General features: G+C 31.5%; 1 protein-coding gene across 1 annotated transcript in view; it reads right to left on the reverse strand.

Annotated features, from left to right (window-relative positions):
- Nucleotides 1-3,590: 3,590 nt before the first annotated feature.
- The window catches only part of ERGIC2 (ERGIC and golgi 2), a 34,036-nt gene continuing 15,630 nt past the window's right edge, over nucleotides 3,591-21,996 (reverse strand). The window contains exons 7-14 of the mRNA XM_079139444.1: nucleotides 18,556-18,657; nucleotides 17,287-17,382; nucleotides 13,298-13,353; nucleotides 12,331-12,429; nucleotides 8,578-8,675; nucleotides 5,579-5,741; nucleotides 4,038-4,120; nucleotides 3,591-3,860 (exon numbers count right to left, since the gene is read on the reverse strand). Coding sequence (XP_078995570.1) covers nucleotides 3,798-3,860; nucleotides 4,038-4,120; nucleotides 5,579-5,741; nucleotides 8,578-8,675; nucleotides 12,331-12,429; nucleotides 13,298-13,353; nucleotides 17,287-17,382; nucleotides 18,556-18,657 — 760 coding nt within the window. The 3' untranslated portion in view covers nucleotides 3,591-3,797. The remainder of the gene's footprint in view (nucleotides 3,861-4,037; nucleotides 4,121-5,578; nucleotides 5,742-8,577; nucleotides 8,676-12,330; nucleotides 12,430-13,297; nucleotides 13,354-17,286; nucleotides 17,383-18,555; nucleotides 18,658-21,996) is intronic.

The raw sequence follows: 21,996 nt of genomic DNA on the forward strand, positions 1-21,996 counted from the left end.
TACCTGAAAAAAGAACACAAAGAATTTGCAAAGCATTCATTACATATTTATATGAGATGTGCTGAACATAAAAGATTTTCCTTAATGTATATTTTTTCTTATGCCTTGAGTAGTTTTAAAATTACTGCATAAATTGCATTAATTATATTATTTGGAAGAGTTGTTGACTTAATTCTTTTGGTTAAACATGCAATGTTATTTGAAGTTGCCAAAACAAACTTATTAAAAATTATTTTACCAATTGTAATCTTATTTGTACTCAATTTTTAACAGGTTTATAGACCCACTTGAGTCAGCTCCTTGACTTTGATCACTCTTCCACTTTTAATATAAAGTAATCCAATCTTGTAGAGCAGTTTAGCTCCATCTAGAGTAAAAGCTAATATAATCAAATGATGTTTAAATATTCATGTAGTTTGTCTATGAGAAAAAAAGATTAAATATGAGGAATTGAGGTTTATTTGTAGGTACATGATCTTAATTTTCTACTAAGATTAAAAGAACAAAGAAAATGTTTTATAATTTATCATTTTATTTAGAGTCAAATGTTTGCGGTTGAGACACTAAATGTTTTCTATTCTTTTCTTAGGATAAAATAAAATTTTAAAAAAATCCAAGGCAGGTTTTTTTTTTTAACTCTTAAAATAATGCAACGTGATTTCATCACTAAATATTTCAAAAAGGAGGGAAAACTATTACTTTGAGCATATTATCACAATAAGGGAATACTTGGGTATTAATATAGACATTATAGCATAAGGGAGTAAACAAATGGTTTACTACCATTTTTATTTTGATGGTGTTGAAAAAGTTGACTCCCTTTGGTTTGCCAGAATTCAAAAAAGAAGGGAAAGTACTAGGTTAAATGGCATGTTGAGATTGTAAAGATCCCAAGTTTAAGTAATTTTTAAATGATAGATAAAAAATGCACCTTGACCTCAAATATAAACTGAATTTTGATGAAGAGTTACATATAAATTTACTTTCCAGCACTTGAATTACAAAAAAAAAGATAGAAATTATGGTATATCTTTACTTCCAATATTAAATTAGTCATTTCTTTACGAATTCCAAAGTTAAAACTGTACTGAAAATTGTTTGCAGCAGTATATTATAAAAATACAATGCTTTCTATCAAAAATGTGCATGAGAATAACGTATATTAATCATCTAAGTTGAGAATCAGAAGTAATTTTATGAATTACAGAATGATTAGATTATAATTTCAATATTGAAGCTTTTCTGAAGAGGTAGTTCTGAAATGTACAGATACTACAGCAGTGAATTATTCACCTATTTAATCTTCCTGATAGCTAATAAACTTTTTAAAACTGTTTTCCTACATTTCAAATTTGAGGTCCCTGATATTTTTAAAATATGTAGGATGGAATGTATACCTAATAGCTTATGAATACTCTCTAATACAATGAAAAGTAGGACTGGACTGAGAAATAAAGTTGAGTATCAGGGCTAGAGGGACCCACACGCATAGAGAAGGCTGCATGACAAGTAGGTCAGGGAAGTGCTTTCTGGAATGAAAGAGAAACACTTGGAGAAGCCAAAAACACCTAAGGAATCCTAACACATAGTTACACTTCATCATTCAAAGAGGTGGGCAGAATTTTAATTCTTTCAGTGCCAAAAATATGACCCTATTTGAAGAGTGTCAGATGAAAATCTTACTTTGAAGATGAAATCAATGGCAAAGCAGGATTTTGAACTAATGAAATGCCTTTACAGTCAGTTTTAATGGGACAGATTAATTTCATTAAAAATTTAATGCGGTATTTAGAAAACATGGAAATAATTAAAAATCATATAAGTACAAAATTATTTTTTAAAAATCTTTTTAAAAGATACTTAACAGCTATAAACCTGAAAGTAACCATAAATCAGCACTTTCCTCCCATTAAAAAACAAAAAAATCTCAAAGTTGATTTAATTTTTTGGCAAGCAGGTTAAGAAGACCAACAACCCATCTAAAGTGGCTAAAATTCTAATTCTTTCCCATTAAAACTCCTTTTGAGAAAAAGTCTATTAGTTTCTAGCCCAACTTTGTTGAAAATATTAGAAGAAATAAAAAACACAGAGAAGGCTCATTCATTATTTGGAATTTCAATTCAAAAATCTTTTTTAAAAACATGTTATGTCACTTATATTAATCAGTTAACATTAGGGCTCTGTGATCCTGTATATTTTAAACAAAGATGCTTGTGTTATTTTAGGCAAAATACCCCAAATACCGTTCTACACAAGCCATACTGCAAAATAGCTTTGTCCTGATTTCTCTTAATGTCTATCCTCTTTTCAAAGAGGTCTTTATCTTCCTATTAACTGATTCCACTTCTAACCAAAAAAAATTCATTCTGGCTCTAACACTGCCACCCCCCACCAGGGGGAAAAAAAAAAAAAAAAAAACAGCTTTTATCTTCAAAAATTTCTTCATTTGAAAAACTGTAACAAGTGACCTGCCACTCTCTAAAACCACCATTTTTAATCTAGTTGTTTAGTCTTATTTGTTAAGGACTAAAATCTTCTGTTAGTCTCAATACCTACCTGAAATCTTGTTTTCCCATTTCCTTGAATGATTTAAACTTTGAGAATTGCTGATGATTGTTCTACTATTATTAAGTATTGCAAAAGGAAAACTGATGTTGGCATATATTTTGCAATATAGGTTTTAATGGCACCTAAGTGATAGCTCCCTTTCATTTTAAAACCAACCTTTAAATAGTTATGATAAAAGCAACACAACCTAATAAAAATCAACCATATTCAGGACACCCTGAATGCAATACTTCCTTCATAATCCAGCTTTATAGTTTAATGGACATTGTTTAATATGGCACTTCGGAGACCTGACGTTATTTTGTCATACTTCAAATTTGCCTCATACTTCTAATTTATTTAAAGTTACCCTGTTCCCCACTTATCGCATGTATAAAATATTCTGGTTTTCCTCTTAACAAATTGATAATTTTTGCCATCAGAAGTGGATCTTTTTCTTTCTTGTCCCCATCCCTCAAAATATATCGATAATATAATGGATTAGGAAATAGCATCCTCTAAAAAAAAATGTGCTTTCTTCTCCCTAGAGTCTCCACTATACAATTTGTGAATGATACCTCTGTTACATATTCTACTGACATATCTGCCCATAAGATTCTACCCTGAAAGGTTAGAAAAGTCAAGAATTCAAAGAAAAGCAGTTACTTTCATAAGACCAAAGAACTGGATAAAATGGTCTTGTCAATATGGCTTAACATTAATATGGCTATAACATAGGGACTAGTCCCTGTTTTCTTTATTAACATTGTGACCTGATCACAATTTTTTAAAGTCTAGACTGGTTTTCCATATGTTTTACATATTTTATTCTGACATCATATCTCTTAAAAACAAAAGGACGCAAACAATTGCAGTTATCAATGCCTTTTTCTTTAGATGTGGTTTCATTTCCTTCCTTTAGGCTTTTTTTTATCAAGAAGTAAGGTTTGAGTTCAACACTGTCCATTTGTTGTGAAAGTATCAGAAGGAGTCCTCTTCAAACCAACACTCCAGATGGACTTATTCACTGATTAGCTGCATAATTTCTTCTAGGACATTTGTAACAGACACAACATATACAGGATTTCCGTTTGTTTTTTTTTTTTTTCCTTTTTTTCCTTTTTTTAAATAAGTGTGTTTCCAGGTTCTCACTCGTATTTTCTTTTCTTTGAATGTATTGCACAATATTTTATTATTAAAAAAGGTTTTATGTCTCAGGCAAAAAGTTTATCTCCTTCACTCAGGAGGTGCTAATGTGTATTATTTTCTAAAAGAGGTAAGTGGTTGTCTGTGTGGCCATCCTCAAAGGGGACCTAGTGGGGAAAAAGGAGAAAAAAGATCAAATCATTAGTTTTATTCCTTACACTATTTTCTCTAAACACAAAGATGTCTTTTGGTTAATTCTTTCTAGGCACAAAAAAAACCACTATTTAGATTTACAAATTATATTATGATTCAGAGATCGACACCAAGTATATAATACCACTTACAGAATGGACAGATTTATAGGCTCCAAGTCTGAAACGGCAGCAAATTATTTCGACTATAAATTTTCCAATTCCATGTAACATGCCTGTAACAAAAAATAAGTTTATGTTTTTAATTAAATTATTCTGAAATTGCTATATATGGGTTAAAAAAAAAAAACTCAACTAAACTATAATGGGATAATTTAAGGAAAGAAACAAAGTTGTCTGTATTATTCTCTCTCATGGTTAAAAACCAAGATAGTTATCCAGGCACAGTGGTACATGCCTGTAACCCAGATAGCTTGGGAGGCTGAGGCAAGAGAACTGTGCAAATTCAAAGTCAGCCTTAGCAACTTAGTAAGGACCTAAGCAACTTAGCAAGACCCTGTCTCTAAAAAAAATATGAAAAGGGCTAAGGATGAGGCTCAGTAGTTAAATGCTCCTAGGTTTGATCCCTAGTACCAAAAAGAAAAAATAAAAAAAATTTTAAAAATACAGTTATACATTTAAAAACAAATTGATATTTTTAAAAATCACAAGGTCATATAATTCATGACCCGACATATCTTTTCAAGATTTCCCACATAATTTTGAAAATAAATGATCAACACACAGTTAAATAAAGCAAAAACAGGAATTACATAAGTAAAGTTACTCATTTGTTCAAAAAATATGCTTAAAAATATGATGACTTGGAAGGCTAAGGAAGGAGGATTGCAAGCTCAAGGCCATCCTCAGCAACTTAGCAAGGTCCTAAACAACTTAGTAAGACCCTGTCTCAAAATTAAAAATATAAAAAGAGCTGGGGATGTGGCTCAGTGGGTGAGCACCCATAGGTTCAATCCCCAGTATCAAAAAAAAATAAAAAAAGATTCCAAGACTATAAATCATTCAACTTCATGATGTAATACAAATAGGGATTAAAGATGAAAAAGGAATGAACTTTTTCTTTACTTTACTTAGATCTCAAATTTTCATGATTACAATTCTGCAAATGATCTTTAAAAAAATTTCAAAATTTGGGGTCAAAAATCAAAACGTTATTGATTGAAAAAATCTCATACTACAAAGTTGAAAATAGCATAAGATATGATTTTACACAGTGTATAGCTTAAATGAAAAGGAAATTTGCATTTACATGACTATGTAAACTTATTTGGTTAAGTTTTAACTAAGCATTTTCTCATTTAACTCCACACTACACTTACAACTTAGATATTTATTGTGATTTCATAGATGAGAAAATAATTTCTGAAAAGGTATGTGACTCATTCAAGACTATCACCAAAAAAAAGGCAGAATCTTGATTTAATTCTAGTTCTGTCTTCTGTTAACACCCAGGATATTTGTAGCTCACCAAATCTCCCTTAAATTAGTGAATGCTATGAAATTACTCTTAATGATGAGTCAATATAATTTTAGAGCTTTGAAATTAACATTAAGCAAAAAGTTCTTCAAATATTAAAACATTAGAATGTGTATAACTGCCCCTTTTAAGGAGAAGCATCTTAAGTGTAACTAATAAACTTTTTAGAAATTAAGACAGAGAAATGACTATTAACCTGTTGTTGAAAAGATTCCTCCAACAATACCACAAAGTCTTACAAAAAATTGCCAGAATGGCATATGCTCCTCAGTGACTGTCACCATAAGAGAACTGAGATCATATTTCATAAATATCCCAGAGACTCCATGGCTGCCTGCAGCATGGTTAATGATACGTTCCTAAGAGGAAGGGAAGAGAAAAGAGGAAGAAAGTAACAAAATTTATGTTATTTGGTTACTAACATATATCATCAATATTAAGTCCCACAACTCTACTCTACAAGACATTCAAACTTCTTTACAAGTTATCATAAATACAAGACTAAACTCTTCAGACACAGTTATTCAGTATTCTTTGTGTGGTTAGCTTCTTAAACTATCAAAAGAGCAGAATCATTCTTTCCTATCTTTTTTCTTTTTCTTTTTTTTTTTTTTTTTGCAGTATTGGGGATTGAATCTGGAGTGGAGGTGGAGGATTTTACCACCAAGCTACAACCCCAGTCATGCTTTTATCTTTTATTTTAAGATTGGGTCTTGCTAACATGCTGAAGCTGGCCTCGAATTTGTGATCTTCCTTGCATGCATTAGCCTCCAGAGTTGCTGGGATTAGAGGCATTATGCCATCACACCTGGCACATTTTTTCCTATTTTCTCAAATAGTTCAGCTTACATGCAAGTTTTATATTGAGCCCAATAACTTAAAACTGAATCGCATGTTCCTCATTGAACAAATCAATAAAAACTAAGTTTATATTTTGACATTTTAATATTTTATCTGCTAGGAATTTACAAAATAATCACATTTCTTTCCTGTCATATATGTCATCAGATTTAAAAAGCAATTAATTTCAGTTTCTGCTGTCCATTTTGAACTACACAACATGGAAAAAAAGACATAATGCACTAAGTTGAAAGATAACATTTTTGGATTTATAAAAGGATTTTTTTTTTTTTAAAATAGGAATGCAACTAGAATGATAGATCAACCAGTATAAACAGTAAGAAAAAAAATTCTATTTCATTCTATCCTGCTTATACTTCCAAACTTGAGTTTGGAAACTAATAATTTTCTATTATAGTTCCAAACAACTATGCTACCACAGTGCATTGTTATGACTTTTGACCCAGACTCTGTTTTTGGTAATTTTTAACTAAAGGGCACACTTCAGGAATACAAGCAATGTAATTATTGTTAGTAACTACTACCAAGGTGAATCCAAATACCTTTTATGTAGAGCATGACATACCCTTTCTCCTATTAACACGATAGAGCCTTATAAGCCACTGATCGTTTTCAATATTGACTTCACCTTAAAGCTTTGAAATGTTCAATATCATGTTGTAAGTTACAACCCATATGGATGGAAATTGTTTTAGAGATCAGGATATCTATTTAACAAAAGACTAATAATTTACTTTGGGTTCCAAGACCAAAGATAGTCAGCCCTCGCTTTCACTGCCCCTCAATCTGGCACCTTACCAACTCATCACTTCATTTCTCAAGTGAAACACAACTAATTTGGTCATCCTATCAGTATATACATCCCTCAAATGTTAAATGCTCTGGGATTTTACTATATATACATATATTTTTAATTTGGATTAAATTTTATTTTAAAATACATCCTGGTGATAATTTCATGTCAGTATATAGAGATCTTCCTCATTCTTCCTTTTTGAAGTTGCATGTTCTTCTATTGTGTATGTACAGTTTGGGTTGTTTCTAATCTTTACTATTATAAATAACAATACAATGAATAACCTCTCACACTCGACACTTGTATTTTTCTCATTTTATCCTGGGATAGGATTTCTAGGAAAGGGTTTGCTAGGTCAAATGGTAAATGTATACATCACTGTGCAGACAGCACCAAACTCCCTTCTACAGAGACTATATGACACTTTACATTTCTATAGCAACATATGTTCGTCTGTTTTCTCCAAGGTCTTGTCAATCATGTATACTGTCTTCCAGATGTTTGTTAATCTTATGGTGAGAAATATTTCCCTATCCTTACAGAAATGTTGAAAAGCACAATACATACTTTCCTCGTTTCTTTGTGTATACACACATAAATATACAAATACACATAATTTTATGCACTTGGTTTTATTCCCTGAGCCACTTGAAAAGTTAGACACAATATTTTACCCCTAAAAAACCCACATAACTTCAGAACATGGAAAATTCTACAAGTATTAAGAACCTGGTCATAGTAAGTCACAGGAATATTAAAAGAAAACTATAAATGAAGAAAAGCAAATTTTAAAAAGCACTTATTTTTGCCATGAAATTTTTCTTGATGTTAATATTTGAATATTTACCATTGTTAAACAAAAAACAAGAAAATAAGGGCTGGAGATGTAGCTCAATGGTAAGAGTCCTTGCCTAGCATGTGCAAGGCCCTGGGTTTTTAAATGCTGCACTACAAAAAACAAACAACAAAGTAGGTAAGAAGTCTATTAAACGTTTCAATTCTAAAATCCAGCTCATCATTGTTGGTATTTATTTATAAAACCATACTGTTCTGAGGTTCCAGAACACTTTATCAGATAAATACAAAATATTAAATTAGAGAAGCAAGTCCTCTAAATTTGCTATCTGATCTACAATAACCACACATATTCCATGGTGGGAACATTTACAAAAAAATAAGTAACACAGACATCAGAAAATCTGCTGGTTAATTAAGAACCGCCTATACCAATATATAGGAAAGAATATTATAACAAAAATTAAAGACATTATGAATAAGTGATGTCATCATAGTTTAACAATTTAAAGTTTTCACTAACTAGAAACATTTCAGATTTAAAAAAATATTCTTTGCTCACTCCAAAATATACTAATACCCACTTCTGATAAATTTTTGGCTTAAAATGTTAATTCATTTCAAAATCTCACATTTTAAAATGAGGGAGGGAGTCAACTAAAATTTGAACCTTGTAGCTAGGGAACTGTAAAACAGTAACAACAACAACAGAAAAATCATTTTACCAATCAGAATCAACTTACCCTTTCTGTCACAGAAAACTGATGGGTGTCTGCTGAAATTTTATATGTATGTAGTTTTGTTGGCACAACTGTAATAAAATATTGGAACATCTGGTTGTCTAAAATAAAAATAAAATGTTTTTCATCAATTCAGTAGCAACAGAACTACTGCCAGATATATCCTTCTTCTAGTAAATACATTAAACTTGAAATTTAATATTATATTTAACTTAATGTCTAATAAAATGAAAACAATAAAATAATATACTCACACTTGGTAAAACAAGTTCCTGGTCACGCTCTTTCTCTCTCTCTCTCTCTCTCTCTCTCTCTCACACACACACACACACACACAAAAAAAAAAAAAAACACACAATGTTAAAAAAATATGAACTAGTGATTTAGTTAGGTAGCCCTTATAATCATTATCATTCTCAAATGAAACATGAAAAAATAAAGGTAATATTTCTTTGTAGTACATGAATAGGAGTAAAATAAAATTACAATAAGCCAGGTGTGGCGGTGCATGCCTGTAATCCCAGCAGCTCCAGAGGCAGAGGCTAGAAGATCATAAGTTAAAAGCCAGCCTCAGCAAAAGTGAGGCACAAGCAACTTAATGAGATCCTGTCTCTAAATAAAATACAAAATCAGCTGGGAATGTGGCTCAGTATTTGAGTGCACCCGAGTTCAATCCCTGGTACCCTCCGCCCAAAAAATTACAATAGTATAATTATCACAATTTTCAGCTTCTCCTAATATCTTAAGATATATTAACAAACCAAAATTTATTAGCCCAACTTTAAATAAAGCAGGACGATAAGAAACTATTAAATGACTACTGTGAAATCAAGAGAATCATTTTTACAGTCACTAGGCATGCCTACATTTAATACAAGCAAAAAATACCAGTATTTTCAATTACTAAGTAATTTAAAATAATTAATAGCTCATATAACACAAGACACCTTCATTCTCTAGGTATATTCTAAAAAATTAGGTGTCTGTAGATAAGCAGTGAGGCCACATTATGTCTGAACTGAAAACAGATGTACTTCACCCAACATAGTAACTTTCTTTGAAAAGAAGTGTGTATAATTTTAAATTAATTTTGATGAATCAGCTGAATAGCATCTTTAAAATAAAAATCCTAGGTCTTTCCCCAGAGACTGTAATTCAAATTGATAAGATGCTAGGAAGACGCACTTTTCACAAAGACCCCAATAATTCTGATAGAGAGCAGGCCAAGAATACTTTAAGAAAAACTGTAATAGAAAAAGTTTTACTATTTAACAGGGAACACAAATCTTTCTATAAAGCAAGCACAAATGTAGTGGGAATGTAACTTGAGTTTTAATCAGTGTTGTGCCAATTAGTAGCTTTACAGTTTCAGACAAGTCAATTAACCATAATTTCTAATTTTCTTAAGAAGGGTAAGGCACAAACTGGACAGAGCATGCCCTATTTAAATGAGCATCTTATTCATCCCTTTGTAGAACTAGCAGCACCATTTTAAAAAAGAATTCAAGAATCAGTAATGTAGATGTGATTTTTAGAAAATTAAATGTATCAACTCATTAAACATATTTTAATTACTCCAGAGCAAACAAAATAAACCCATGAGGCAAATATGAGCCATGGAAGACTGTATAGTTTGTACACATTTCTTCCTCCGTCTTTGTCCAAGTTCACTAAGAACAGAATCTACTTCCCTTCACTGATTTGGAGCAATTGAGGCATGTTTCATGGAAGCCTCCATAAGCCCAAAGTTTGTAGCATTAAGTTTATAAAATGAGGCATATCTCATAAGGAATTCTATGAGTTTAGGCACACAGTATTAAATGAAAACAGGATATGTTTAAAGACCAACAAAGTCTGTGAGTGTGCATTAAAAGAAAATGCTTATTTAAGCTAGAAATTTAAAAACTTATGTTTCCCATTTTTATATAAATTGGATGTAGGCTGCAGAGAGGTGTTTAGCTACTAAAGAAGGCATAGACTCTGTGCCCTTTTTAGATATGGCCAAAAAAGATGTGGGAAAGTAGGAATACTTTCAGAGAACAAAGCCAAGAGAAAAGAAGAATGTGGGATTGGGGAGCTCTGCCTAGAAGCAGAATAGGACAAAATCAAGGCACATATCCATTTCCAGAGCAGGGATATGTCAGATTTGTCCAGCTGAATTTCAAAATTGCTATGGACCACTAACTCATATGTATCACTTCTTCTTCCCTTGTTTTAAATAGGAATGTTTAGTGCAGTTACAACTGAAGGAGTTAAAATTTAAGTGCCCATAATTAAAGCACAGAATCTGTAGTCTAGCAAATGAACTTAGGAAAAGAAACAAAGAGGGACAGGCCTGAGGCCTGAACATACCTAAACAAGCTTAAAATAAGACTTCCAAATCATCAAAATCTAACTGGCCATGGAGGATAACAATCTCCACAAGGCTGTGGACCATCTGGTGTCACCCACTTTCCCCCTTCTTCCCTTTTCTTTAAGGTTAACTTGACACCTGCTAACCAAAATAAACTGCCCTACCATACTGCTGGAATGTCAATCTGCACGTACTACTTGCTGATGTAATCAATGTAGTCATGTGCCCGCTTATGTTTGAATCAGCCAATTATGTGTACCCGCGCCAAACTCCCTAACTTTTCCTATATAAACCCCTGATTTCTGAGCCTCGTGGTCAACTCCTCTATCTCCTGCATGAGATATGTGTTGGCCCAGAGCTCCGTTATTAAAGTGCCTTGTGCTTTTGCATCAAGCCGGTCTCTCGTGTTTCCTGGAGCGCGCCATCCTGAGACTCGAGTAAGGGTCTTCCTTTTGGGGGGTCCTACACAACACTGGCTCCAAAAGGGTAAGGGAGGTCCTTAAAAGATACAGTTGAAGAGCTAGATTCCAGCTCTTTATTTTTTTACTACAATATGACCAGATAAGTAAAGGAAAGGCAATCAAACGTCTTCAGAAAACATGGAAATAGACTACCTGAACTAAGAAAATAATCCTCTCATGTTTGAATAAACACTTTAATTAGAATTGAATTTTTAAAAATAATACTGTCCTATAATGTACTACTTTTGACCATATTAATAACTAAGTCACTCTGGAAAACTATACAATTCTTATGCTCGGAAAATTCTCCAGGAAGGTTTCTAAAATAGTTCTTATGCATCTTAGAACTCTAAATCTATACAAGAAATAAAATATTTCTTATAATACTGAAATTTTCTTTGTTCTTTTTTTAGTGAACATAGAAAAATGGACTTTTGCCCAATTAACATATCAACCTTTCATATAGTTATAGACTGTTTAAATTCTTTCTTCTGCCTACCCATAACTCTGATTTCTTTATTGTATGACATTACTTATTTTGCAAAACTGGGGATAGAACCCAGGGCCTCATGCTTGCTAGGCAAATGTTCTACAATTGAACTAGGCCCTAATCTTTTTTTTTTTTTTTTTTTCCCCTCTAAAATGGCTCTTGCTAATTTGCACAGGTTGGCCTCAAACTTGCCATCTTCCTGCCTCAGCCTCCCAAGTAGTTGGGATTACAGGTGTGTGCCACCAAGCCTTGCTCTGTATTATAACTTATTTTTTAACATTAAAATTTCATGCACTTCTAGGACAATTCTCTCTGTGCAACTCATTCATCAGCCACTTGAAGATTATCTTTACAAGGGGGTTAGTAAGAACATAATTAAAAATGTACTGATAGTAAGGTTATAAAAACCATTTCCTATATGTAAAGTATTAGAGTAATTATTAAATACTTACAATCTACAGCAATTTTTTCAGTTCCATCTAAAGGATTAATAATTCCTGGAATAAGTTCTCCAAAAGACAAATGATCTATTCTGTGAGAAAAGTTGTAAGCTAAGAAACAAAAATAAAAACAACTAAGTAGAGAAGTTATATTATTCAAAAATACATGTTACAGGTTGGTTTACATTTTTATCTATTCTCAAATGAAAATATCTAAATTTTACAAGTATAATAATACAGTATTTAAAACATTAAGTTGAGAAAATGCATCGGAATTAAATGTGTAAGAGTAAATAAATTCTGATAAAATACTGTCTTAAGCTTTATAAATTCATGCAAATTAAATTCTAAAGAACAGTACTACATTTAATCCTGATAGCAACACACACACACACACACACACCCCCCACTCTTTGTTGATCCAATCAATAAATCATACAGTTGCAAGACTCTTGTTACATGAATTGGGATGATATTTATCTGGCCAGATGGTGAAGCTGATCACAGATATTTTTAATATATATTACTGCTATGACCAAACTGATTTTTTTTAATAGAATTTACTTTATCTTCAGCTGACTTTAAAAATAAGTCTTCTCACAATTGCTACACCAAACTTTATACATACACGGTATGTCCATGTTTCAATTTAAAATTGAAGTAAACTTCAAATATATTCTCTTATAAAAATTGGTGGAACTGCATATAAAGTGATACAAAATACATCTAGGCTTTCATCCCTAACCTTAGCAGTATCTGAGCTACGAGTAAACAGAAATAAAGGCAGATTGAAGACAAAAATGGATTAAAGTACAAAAATTTAATAATTAATTTTCTTCTTCAGAGTACGTTTTTAAAAAGCTTACTTTCAGAGCCCTACTTCACACCTGCATTAAAACAAACAAAAACACAACCAAGAAAGCCCCCATTTTTTTCTTAAAGATCATCTACACTGAAAAAAATTTCAGAAACTACTCACAGTCAGTGTTGACAAGTGCTGCTAAATGTGCATGACCTCGAGGATGAGGAATTGCCCTGAAAGGAAGAAAAAAGAATTAAAGTAATAACACTTAAATATATAACTAATTAAAACTCAAAAGTGGATCTTTCCTAAGTTACATAATTATTTGTAGTACAAACTAACAGAAGAATATATTTGGTCTATAATTAAGCAGACAAGTCTGGTCATGTTGGCAGTGCAATGAACTGGGGGTTGGCAAATTTTTTCATAAGAAAACAGGTAATAAATATTTTAGGGCTTTGTGAGCCAATATACAATATCAAAGATATTATGGAGTTAAGTTGTATAATGAGAATACAAATTCTCACAAACTTTTATTGATGAAACTCAAAATAGTAATAACCAAGTACTACTTTTTGTAATACAAGTGTTTTACAGGGAAGTTACTCTATCCTTAGTTGTTCCTATTTTCAAAACTGATCACAAATATTTATCTGTTAACGATGATCTATAATGAAATCTTACATATTTCAAATTTGGAAATATAAATCCATGACTAGTTTGAATTGGGCATATTCATTACTTGAAAGGTATATTCACAACACTGTCAGATTCTGGGTATTTGCCTTTAAGCATGTCTTTACATTACAGATTAATAACTCTGAATTTAAGGCATAATTTACTCAACTGCATAGTTAAAAGGATTTTAAAACAGTGATTTCCTTTGCACTTGCATCAAGGTCTCAAATTTTGGAAGTACAATTTGAGATAAGATAATATATCCAAGTAGGATAATGGAAACCTAATTCTTATTTAAACTTTCAACCTTTCAACAACACAAGTTGTGTTAAGAGCAAAGTATCAAGAGTAATGGAAATCATTAAAAAATCACTTAACATTATTTGCCATCAAAATAACCTTTATCACAATATGAGTTTCATATATAAACACTGTTTTTGCCTTATGACATTAGGTTAAATTCATCAAGAAACCTTACTGAGCATGCACGAAACTACATTTCCAAAGCTACTCTGTTTGGTAACAGTGGTACATGGTATTTTCTCAATGAGAAAAATTTCCATCTTGGCAGTGAGCTTTAAAAAAAAAGGAATAAAATTTTACTACTGCTAAGTCATCAAATTCCTGTGTAGTAGGGCAAGTTAGAATATTCAACTTTTATTTTTAACAAAAATTCAGCAAAATTACAATAGTCCATGAGAGCAAATTGAATTTATCACTACCAGTTCAAAACACATGATAAAGTTGTATATTTTCTGCAAAATACTGATGAAAATGAATAACCATAGACTTTTAAACCTTCTGTATTTTTGCAATTTGAAAATGTACTCAAGCAAACCTTTTTCTGCTACTGTGTTTTTACCACCATCAGTTGTAACACATCCTAGCAGATTTCACTTTATGATGTACTGAATTCGTGCTTTCTTGACTTCTTTAAAAATATTCTTCCTTAAGTTATTTCATGCAGACTAATCATAGATTCTAATTTTAATCACTTGAAACTCAAAATTGATTCTTCAAATAAAAAACAGTATTGGTAACTCCTATCTACTTTATCAACTGCTTAGTAAAACCACTCAAAATCACCTGCCTTGCTATTTAATTGACTATTAGCTACTGCTATTAAGGTCCTCAACTCCTGTAGCACTTTCCTTGCTGACGGCTAATTACCTAAAGCAAATTGATTTTCTCTGAATATAGTTTTTCAGCTGCTGCAATCAAACAATTTCATTAACTTAGTGCATGGTTTTCCTTCCTTGGGTAACCAGTGAGCACTTGAAAACTTACTTTAATTGCAACCTCACTTTCCTTTTTTATTTTTATGAAGAAATTCTACTAGATATTCTATTTTCTAATTTTTCTGACAACTGTTTTTCTATGAGTTAGGTTAACATCCAATGAGATTAAAATTTTGTGCAACAAAGCATCTCCCTGTGCACTGAAATAACTAGCAGTTTGGTCTGGTAAAGTGCCCTGTGTGTAGGGTAAAGTATATTACTTCAGACTCACTATTAAGACTAAAAATATACTGTTATAGGCTATATTCCTATTCCCACTAAGGTTATCACTCTAACAGTATTCCTAATAAAATTCTAAACAAATTTGTATACAGGAAAATTTCTGAATAATCAAATTAGAGTATTATATCTGACTTCAATGGTTTCTTTCTCACAGTCTCACAAACCAGCATTTTTTTCTGAGAGGTATAGAGAACAATTTTAAACTATGCCTCCTTTTTAAAATTTTCTTTTAAAATTTTATTAAAAGATGCCCTTAAAAATTAATGGAATAATTGCATAAATATGAATATTCCTTTAAAATATTAAAAGTTAAAAATCAAATTAAATCATCCCTAGTACAGATAATAGCAGTTCTCTGACCCTTGTTAAAGCTCCTCTTAGGGAAGTCAGATACTCACAAGGTATTTCTTTTCTGGTATACTGTAATTTCTACCCCGTCAGATAGGAAATCTAGCCCAAGTGATCTTTCAGTGGAGGAAAAGTTATTCTGAAAATTGGTAGGGGTTGGGGAGAGGCATTTCTGACTGTGACAATTATTGGGAAGGGTTTGCTACTGGCATTTGTGGACAACAGCCAGAGAAACAAGACAAACTACAAAGAAATCGGCAGTCTCACATTAAAAAAAGAATTGTTCCACATCTTACCCGACTTTAAAATGCCCTAAGAGACATTCATGCACGTGAAAGACCTATTTATAATAATCTCAATCTAGAACTTAATTCCATTTAGCTTCACAAAGTACTTGTGAGAGTTTCAATATACATTAAATTTCCCAAGAAACTGAGGCAAGATTATATAGTGTTTTGTTTACAGCATTAAAAAGTTGTTCATTATTTCAGAATACCATCTCATCAATAGAGATGCCACTCATGGTATTTGTGTAGCCAATACACTTGTCTCAGTCTGCTAATGGTTCTACATGTAAGTGGTAAGCATCTGCCTGCTTCCTTATGCTTTCTAGTGTACTCATGCTCAAGCATATGCATACTGAAATACATATTATAAATCATGTTCTTTTTATAACTCTTATATTACAGTTAGGATTGGCATTATTTTTGAGAGATAATATGAAATTTTCAAAATGATCAATTCTGAACTTGATAAATATAAGACCAAAAAGTTAGAAATGTATTTACATAAAGATACCATTGAGTTGATAAGATACAAATGGAATGCTTTTCTGTGTGGCCTCTCTTATTGAGAGTATAAGTTATCATCATGAGAGTATAAGTTTCCTTCGTGGACCAGGATATTGTTTGAAAGCAAAGGTATAATAACATCTAAACTTCTTTGAACTATTATTCACTGCCTCTACGATAGTAAGAACTTCTAAGGTTCTGAGTAACAGATTGGGGATGGGTAGCATGGGTCCTGGCCATAGCAAACAAATAACAAAAATCTGAGGGAGGATATCTATTTATTCATTCAGAAATAACCTAACATTTATTATTTCACAACTTCTATGCTACATGCGGCTCATAAAGAGGTATAACATGATATTTTTCATTGAATTTTGCCTAATTTAACTTTATTTCAGACACTGCTAGCTTCTAACTACATCAAAATATTTGTCAAGAATTAGTAAAGACTAAATTTTGGTGAGGACTACCACAGGGTTTTAAACAAAACAAAAGCCTAATAACATAACAACATGACCAAGAGTTCTCTGGGTACTAAAACTTAGCAAGCAGAAAGTTTTAATTCATATTTACCTATATAGTACTTTTATTCTGCAATTAAAAATATGACTCTTACTTTTGCCCTGAAGTAGTTTTTAAAGTTAATATAGTCTTCTATGTCCTGAGAATGAAGCCCTCCAAAACAATCTTAAGACATTAAAAATAGATATATAACATTTTAAGCAGTCCTTTACTAACTAGCTATATATTATCTCATTAGGAAAAAACTTTACTTTTAACCAGGCACCAACCTTGTCTAAAATATTTTCAGTAAGTGAAAAGAACATACTTGCCCACAGTTACGTGAAAATTCCCTGCTACTTTATTAACATATAGATGACCATGAATTCTGCATGCGTCTGGAGACTGTGATGAATCATCTTCCCTATTAAAACAAGATATATTAAGAGTACTTAAAATATATTTGCCATAATTACCATTCTGTGGTAAGAAAGTGATATATAGGAGGGAAAAAAGTCCCAAAAGATAAATTTCCAGATAATATCCTAAATGTCAAAAATAGAATAGCAGTTCCCTGAAGTCTCCACAGTTAGAAAAATTATAATCTACAAAATAGAAAAACATAGATAATTATTACATATCTACTATGTTTACACAAATCTAAAATTACATATTTCTCTAAATCTAACCAGAGGACTAAATTCAAAGACAGAAGAAAGGTTAAACAAAATAATTGTCTAACCAAAAACATACTTTCTTCATCTATTTCTGGCACAGAGGGAAAAAGGGGAGGACAAGAATAAAACTAAAGAAAGGAAAGGGAATCCTTTCTAAATTCCAATATACAATGACAATTTCTTCCTAAGAAATGTAAAACCTCTGTGTATTTTAAAGTATCCTTTTTATGATTATAACTTTTCTTAATATCAGCTATTTTAACCTTTAAAATAAAAGAGAGAAATAAACAAAGTCCCTAACCAAAATTTATACATCCTCATAAGAGTAAATGCAATTAATTTCTTCATAAAACCTAGAATAATTTTATATATACAAATATATAAAAAAAAGGGGGGGAGCAGTACTAAGGATTAAACCTAGTACTGCTTAACTACTGAGTCACATTCCCAGTCCTTTTTATTTTTCATTTGAGATAAGGTCTCGCTAAGTTGCTGAGGCTTTCTTTGAACTTCTGATCATCCTCCTGCTCAGCCTCCTGAGTCACTGGGATTACAAGTGTGTGCTACTGTGTCTTGCCCTAATACAATTTTATATGAAGGTATACCACAAACAAAGTAAATGAATTAAATAAAAATAAAATAACATATTGTAATAGTCCTGGATCAAAATTACAGGCTATATACATAAAAATAAAAACCAATATTTAATAGTGTATCATTAATAATTAAAAATAATTATTACTTCATTATAGAATTATTAATGGTTAATAATAATATTCAGTAAAAAAAGTCTTCATAGTACAAATTATTCCATTTTAAGAAAAATAAGATTCAGAAAACTAAACCAACAGTAAAACTATGTCAAAATAAATTCACAGTAAGTATAGTAAATTGTTGCAGATTTAAAATGCACATCTCACCTCGGTGGAAGTGCTGTTGATGCACTTTTAAAAGCACTTTTAAATATCACATCTTGAAGTGAATGCTCTTCTTGCAGCCTACTTTGAATCAGCTGCAGCATCCTAAAGTCAACACAAATAATAATTTAGAAATACAGTGAGGTATACAAAGAGAGTCAACAGTTATTCAAAAATAACAATGGTTAGCTGACTTAACTAAACCATATATATTTAATATACAGGATTTTATTCCAAAATAAAGTATATCAAGTTTTCTGTAGTTACTTCTTTGGAAGCAAGAAAAACGAGGTAAAGTAGTTAGAAGTCTAATAGCTGATATTCAGAAATCTCTCTGATTTCATCAATAATGGACATGCAGTCAGGGCTATCAAAAAGAAGTTCTGCTCACCTGAATTATCTAAATTAATCTTTCATACATATGTGCACAATTACAAAATTCTAACTTTTTGTCAGGCACTAAATTGTTACCAATACAAAGAATAAGACAAGTAAGGGCACAGAATAGACTTGATGGACTGGAAATGGTAGATTACTAAGGTACAAACCCACATCACCAGCATCTACTTCTGATTTCAAACTAAATAATGAGATCATTTAAATATTACCTGGTGTCCATTCCCAAAAGAGCTAAACTTTATTCTATGACAAGATCATTCTAAACTATGTTCTTCCTATACATTTTTAAAAACAGTATCAACATATAAAGCATAGGATTATAAAAAGCAAAGAATACATATGAGAAAAAATACCTAGGTTTTATCTCCTTTAACATCTTTAAATAACTAATATCCCAAGTCATTTGGAGTAAAGTTCAAATTCAGCAAGTATAAAAATTAAATATGGTACAGAAAAAGGAATGAATGGGCAGAACAGAATTTTTAGGGCAGTGAAAAGTTATTCTTTTTAGTAGTATGATAGTGGATATGTTTTATTACATATTTGTCAACTCACAGAATATACAATATCAAGAATGAACCCTAATGTACACTACTTAAACTATTCTAAAAAATACAGTCTATTAACACACACACACACACACACACACACACACACACACACACACACACACCACAGAACTTGGATAGATATATACAAACACAGGCACTTAAAGATGTAAATGTAAATCTGATAATTCACACTCCACCAAATGATAAAATAAGAATTTTCTAGAAATGAAAGTGGGTGATAAAATATGTATGCACCATCCACCTAAACACTGATATATAACAGGGCTATATTTAAATAATTCATACTTACACTGTAAATTTAGTTTGGAATAAATCTTAAAATTGACTTTAAAAAGTAGAAATTTGGAAAGGCTATGTCCAGGGTTTGATTTTTTTTTTTTTTTAACAAAAGAAAGAATATTTAGGTTCCTAAATACTTTAAGATCTTTGCTACCTGCACCTCAGATAAAATATTAATCTCCAGGATATATAAAGATCTCAAAAAATTCAACACCATAAAAACAAATAACCTAATCAATAAATGGGCAAAGGAACTGAACAGACACTTCACAGAAGAAGAAACATGAATGGTCAACAAATATATGAGAAAATGTTCAATATGTCTAGCAATTAGAGAAATGCAAATTAAAACTACACTGAAATGTCAGATCACTCCAGTCAAAATGGCAATTATCAAGAATGCAAATAACAATATATGTTGGTGAGGATGTGGGGAAAAAGGTACACTCATACACTGCTGGTAGGACTGCAAATTGTTGCAACCACTCTGAAAAGTAGTATGGAGATTCCTCAGAAAACTTGAAATGGTACCACAATTTGACCCAGTTATCCCACCCTTCTGGCTTATACCCAAAGGACTTAACAATCAGCAAACTAGAGACCTGGCCACATCAATGCTTACAGCAGCTCAATTCACAATAGCTAAGCTATGAGAACCATCCTAAGTGCCCTTCAACAGATGAATGGATAAAGAAAATGTGGTACACAAAAACAGTGGAATATTACTCAGCCATAAAAAGACTGAAATTATGGCATTTGCTAGTAAATCGATGGGACTGGAGACAATTATGGTAAGTGAAATAAGCCAATCCCAAAAAAACAAAGGTTGAATGTTCTCTCTGATATGTGGATGCTGACTCACAATAGGCTAGGGCATGGATGGTGGGAGGTGTCACCAGATTAGACAGGGCAGAGTGGGGGGAAAGGAGGAAGGATGGGAATGGGAGGACAGTAGAATGAATTGGACATAATTTTCCTATGATCATATATGAATATATGACCAGTGTAACTCCACATCAAGTACAACCACAAAAATGGGAAGTTACACTCCCATATTGAATGTCAAAATACATTCCACTGTCATGTACAACTAAAAATAACAAATTAAAAAATTAAATAAATAAAAATAATTTAAGAAAGTAGAAGACCAATTGAGAAAATTTAACCTCTTAGCAAATTCTAAGGGTAAAAAATATGCTCATATGCAAATTATTTTTGAAGATGAAAGGCTTTGGAAATCTCTAGGTCATTCAAGAGTAAGTGAAGAATATATATTGAGAAGCAAACTATGATAATCTAAAAAGCTTCAAGAAATAAATTCCATCTTCAAATATATACATTTAAAGACTTACTATCTTTGGATCCAAGTCCAGCAGAAATCGAAAGCTTTATGTTTTTGTACATTTTGTATTTCTAGAGTTCAACTTTTCATGCTAGGCAATGACCAAAGACATTGATGACAACAAAGCATGTTTTCAAGTAAATTCTGCTTATATCAATCAATAAAGCCTATATTCCACATAGGAAGGTATGTAGAAAACCATGATGAAATGAATTAAATTTCAGGTGAAAGGAGACCTCTCACTTTAATATTTCTGGATAAAAGTGAAGTATTTCATCTCTTAAGCATTCTACTAAAAACATTAGAAACCCAGAGATACCTAATATTCACTGCTTTTGTTCAACCACATTTAATTTCAACTTTCACATTAAAATTCCCCAAAAGGTGAAATCAGAAATTAAAGAAGAAATACCTTGAAACATACTTAGGGAGACTAGAAAACAAAATGGCTTTAAAAACTATCTTTGCAATAATCTTAAACTATTTAACACCTTTTAAAGTGCAAAACAGCCTGGGAACCAAAAAGAAAGTAATACATGGGGGTAGGGGAAGCACTTACAACAAAGGACTAATTTCTTAAGAATACAAAAGGTCCTAAAAGTTAAGAAAAAAACCCAACCAAATAAAATAGGCATATACCATGACCGAGTAGTTTCATAAAAAAAGAAAATACCAATGATGAAAAAAATTCCACAAATATATTCAACTGATTGATAAGAAAACTAATTAAAATCATCACAATATCAATTTTCATCCATCAAATTGGCAAATATTTTTAAAAAGTCTGGTTATACCCATTTTTGACAAGGTTGTACAGAAATAAGTACTCTCATATGGTTTTGAAGCATAAGC

Source organism: Sciurus vulgaris, assembly GCF_902686455.1.
Source record: "Sciurus vulgaris genome assembly, chromosome: 5".
NCBI lineage: Eukaryota > Metazoa > Chordata > Mammalia > Rodentia > Sciuridae > Sciurus > Sciurus vulgaris.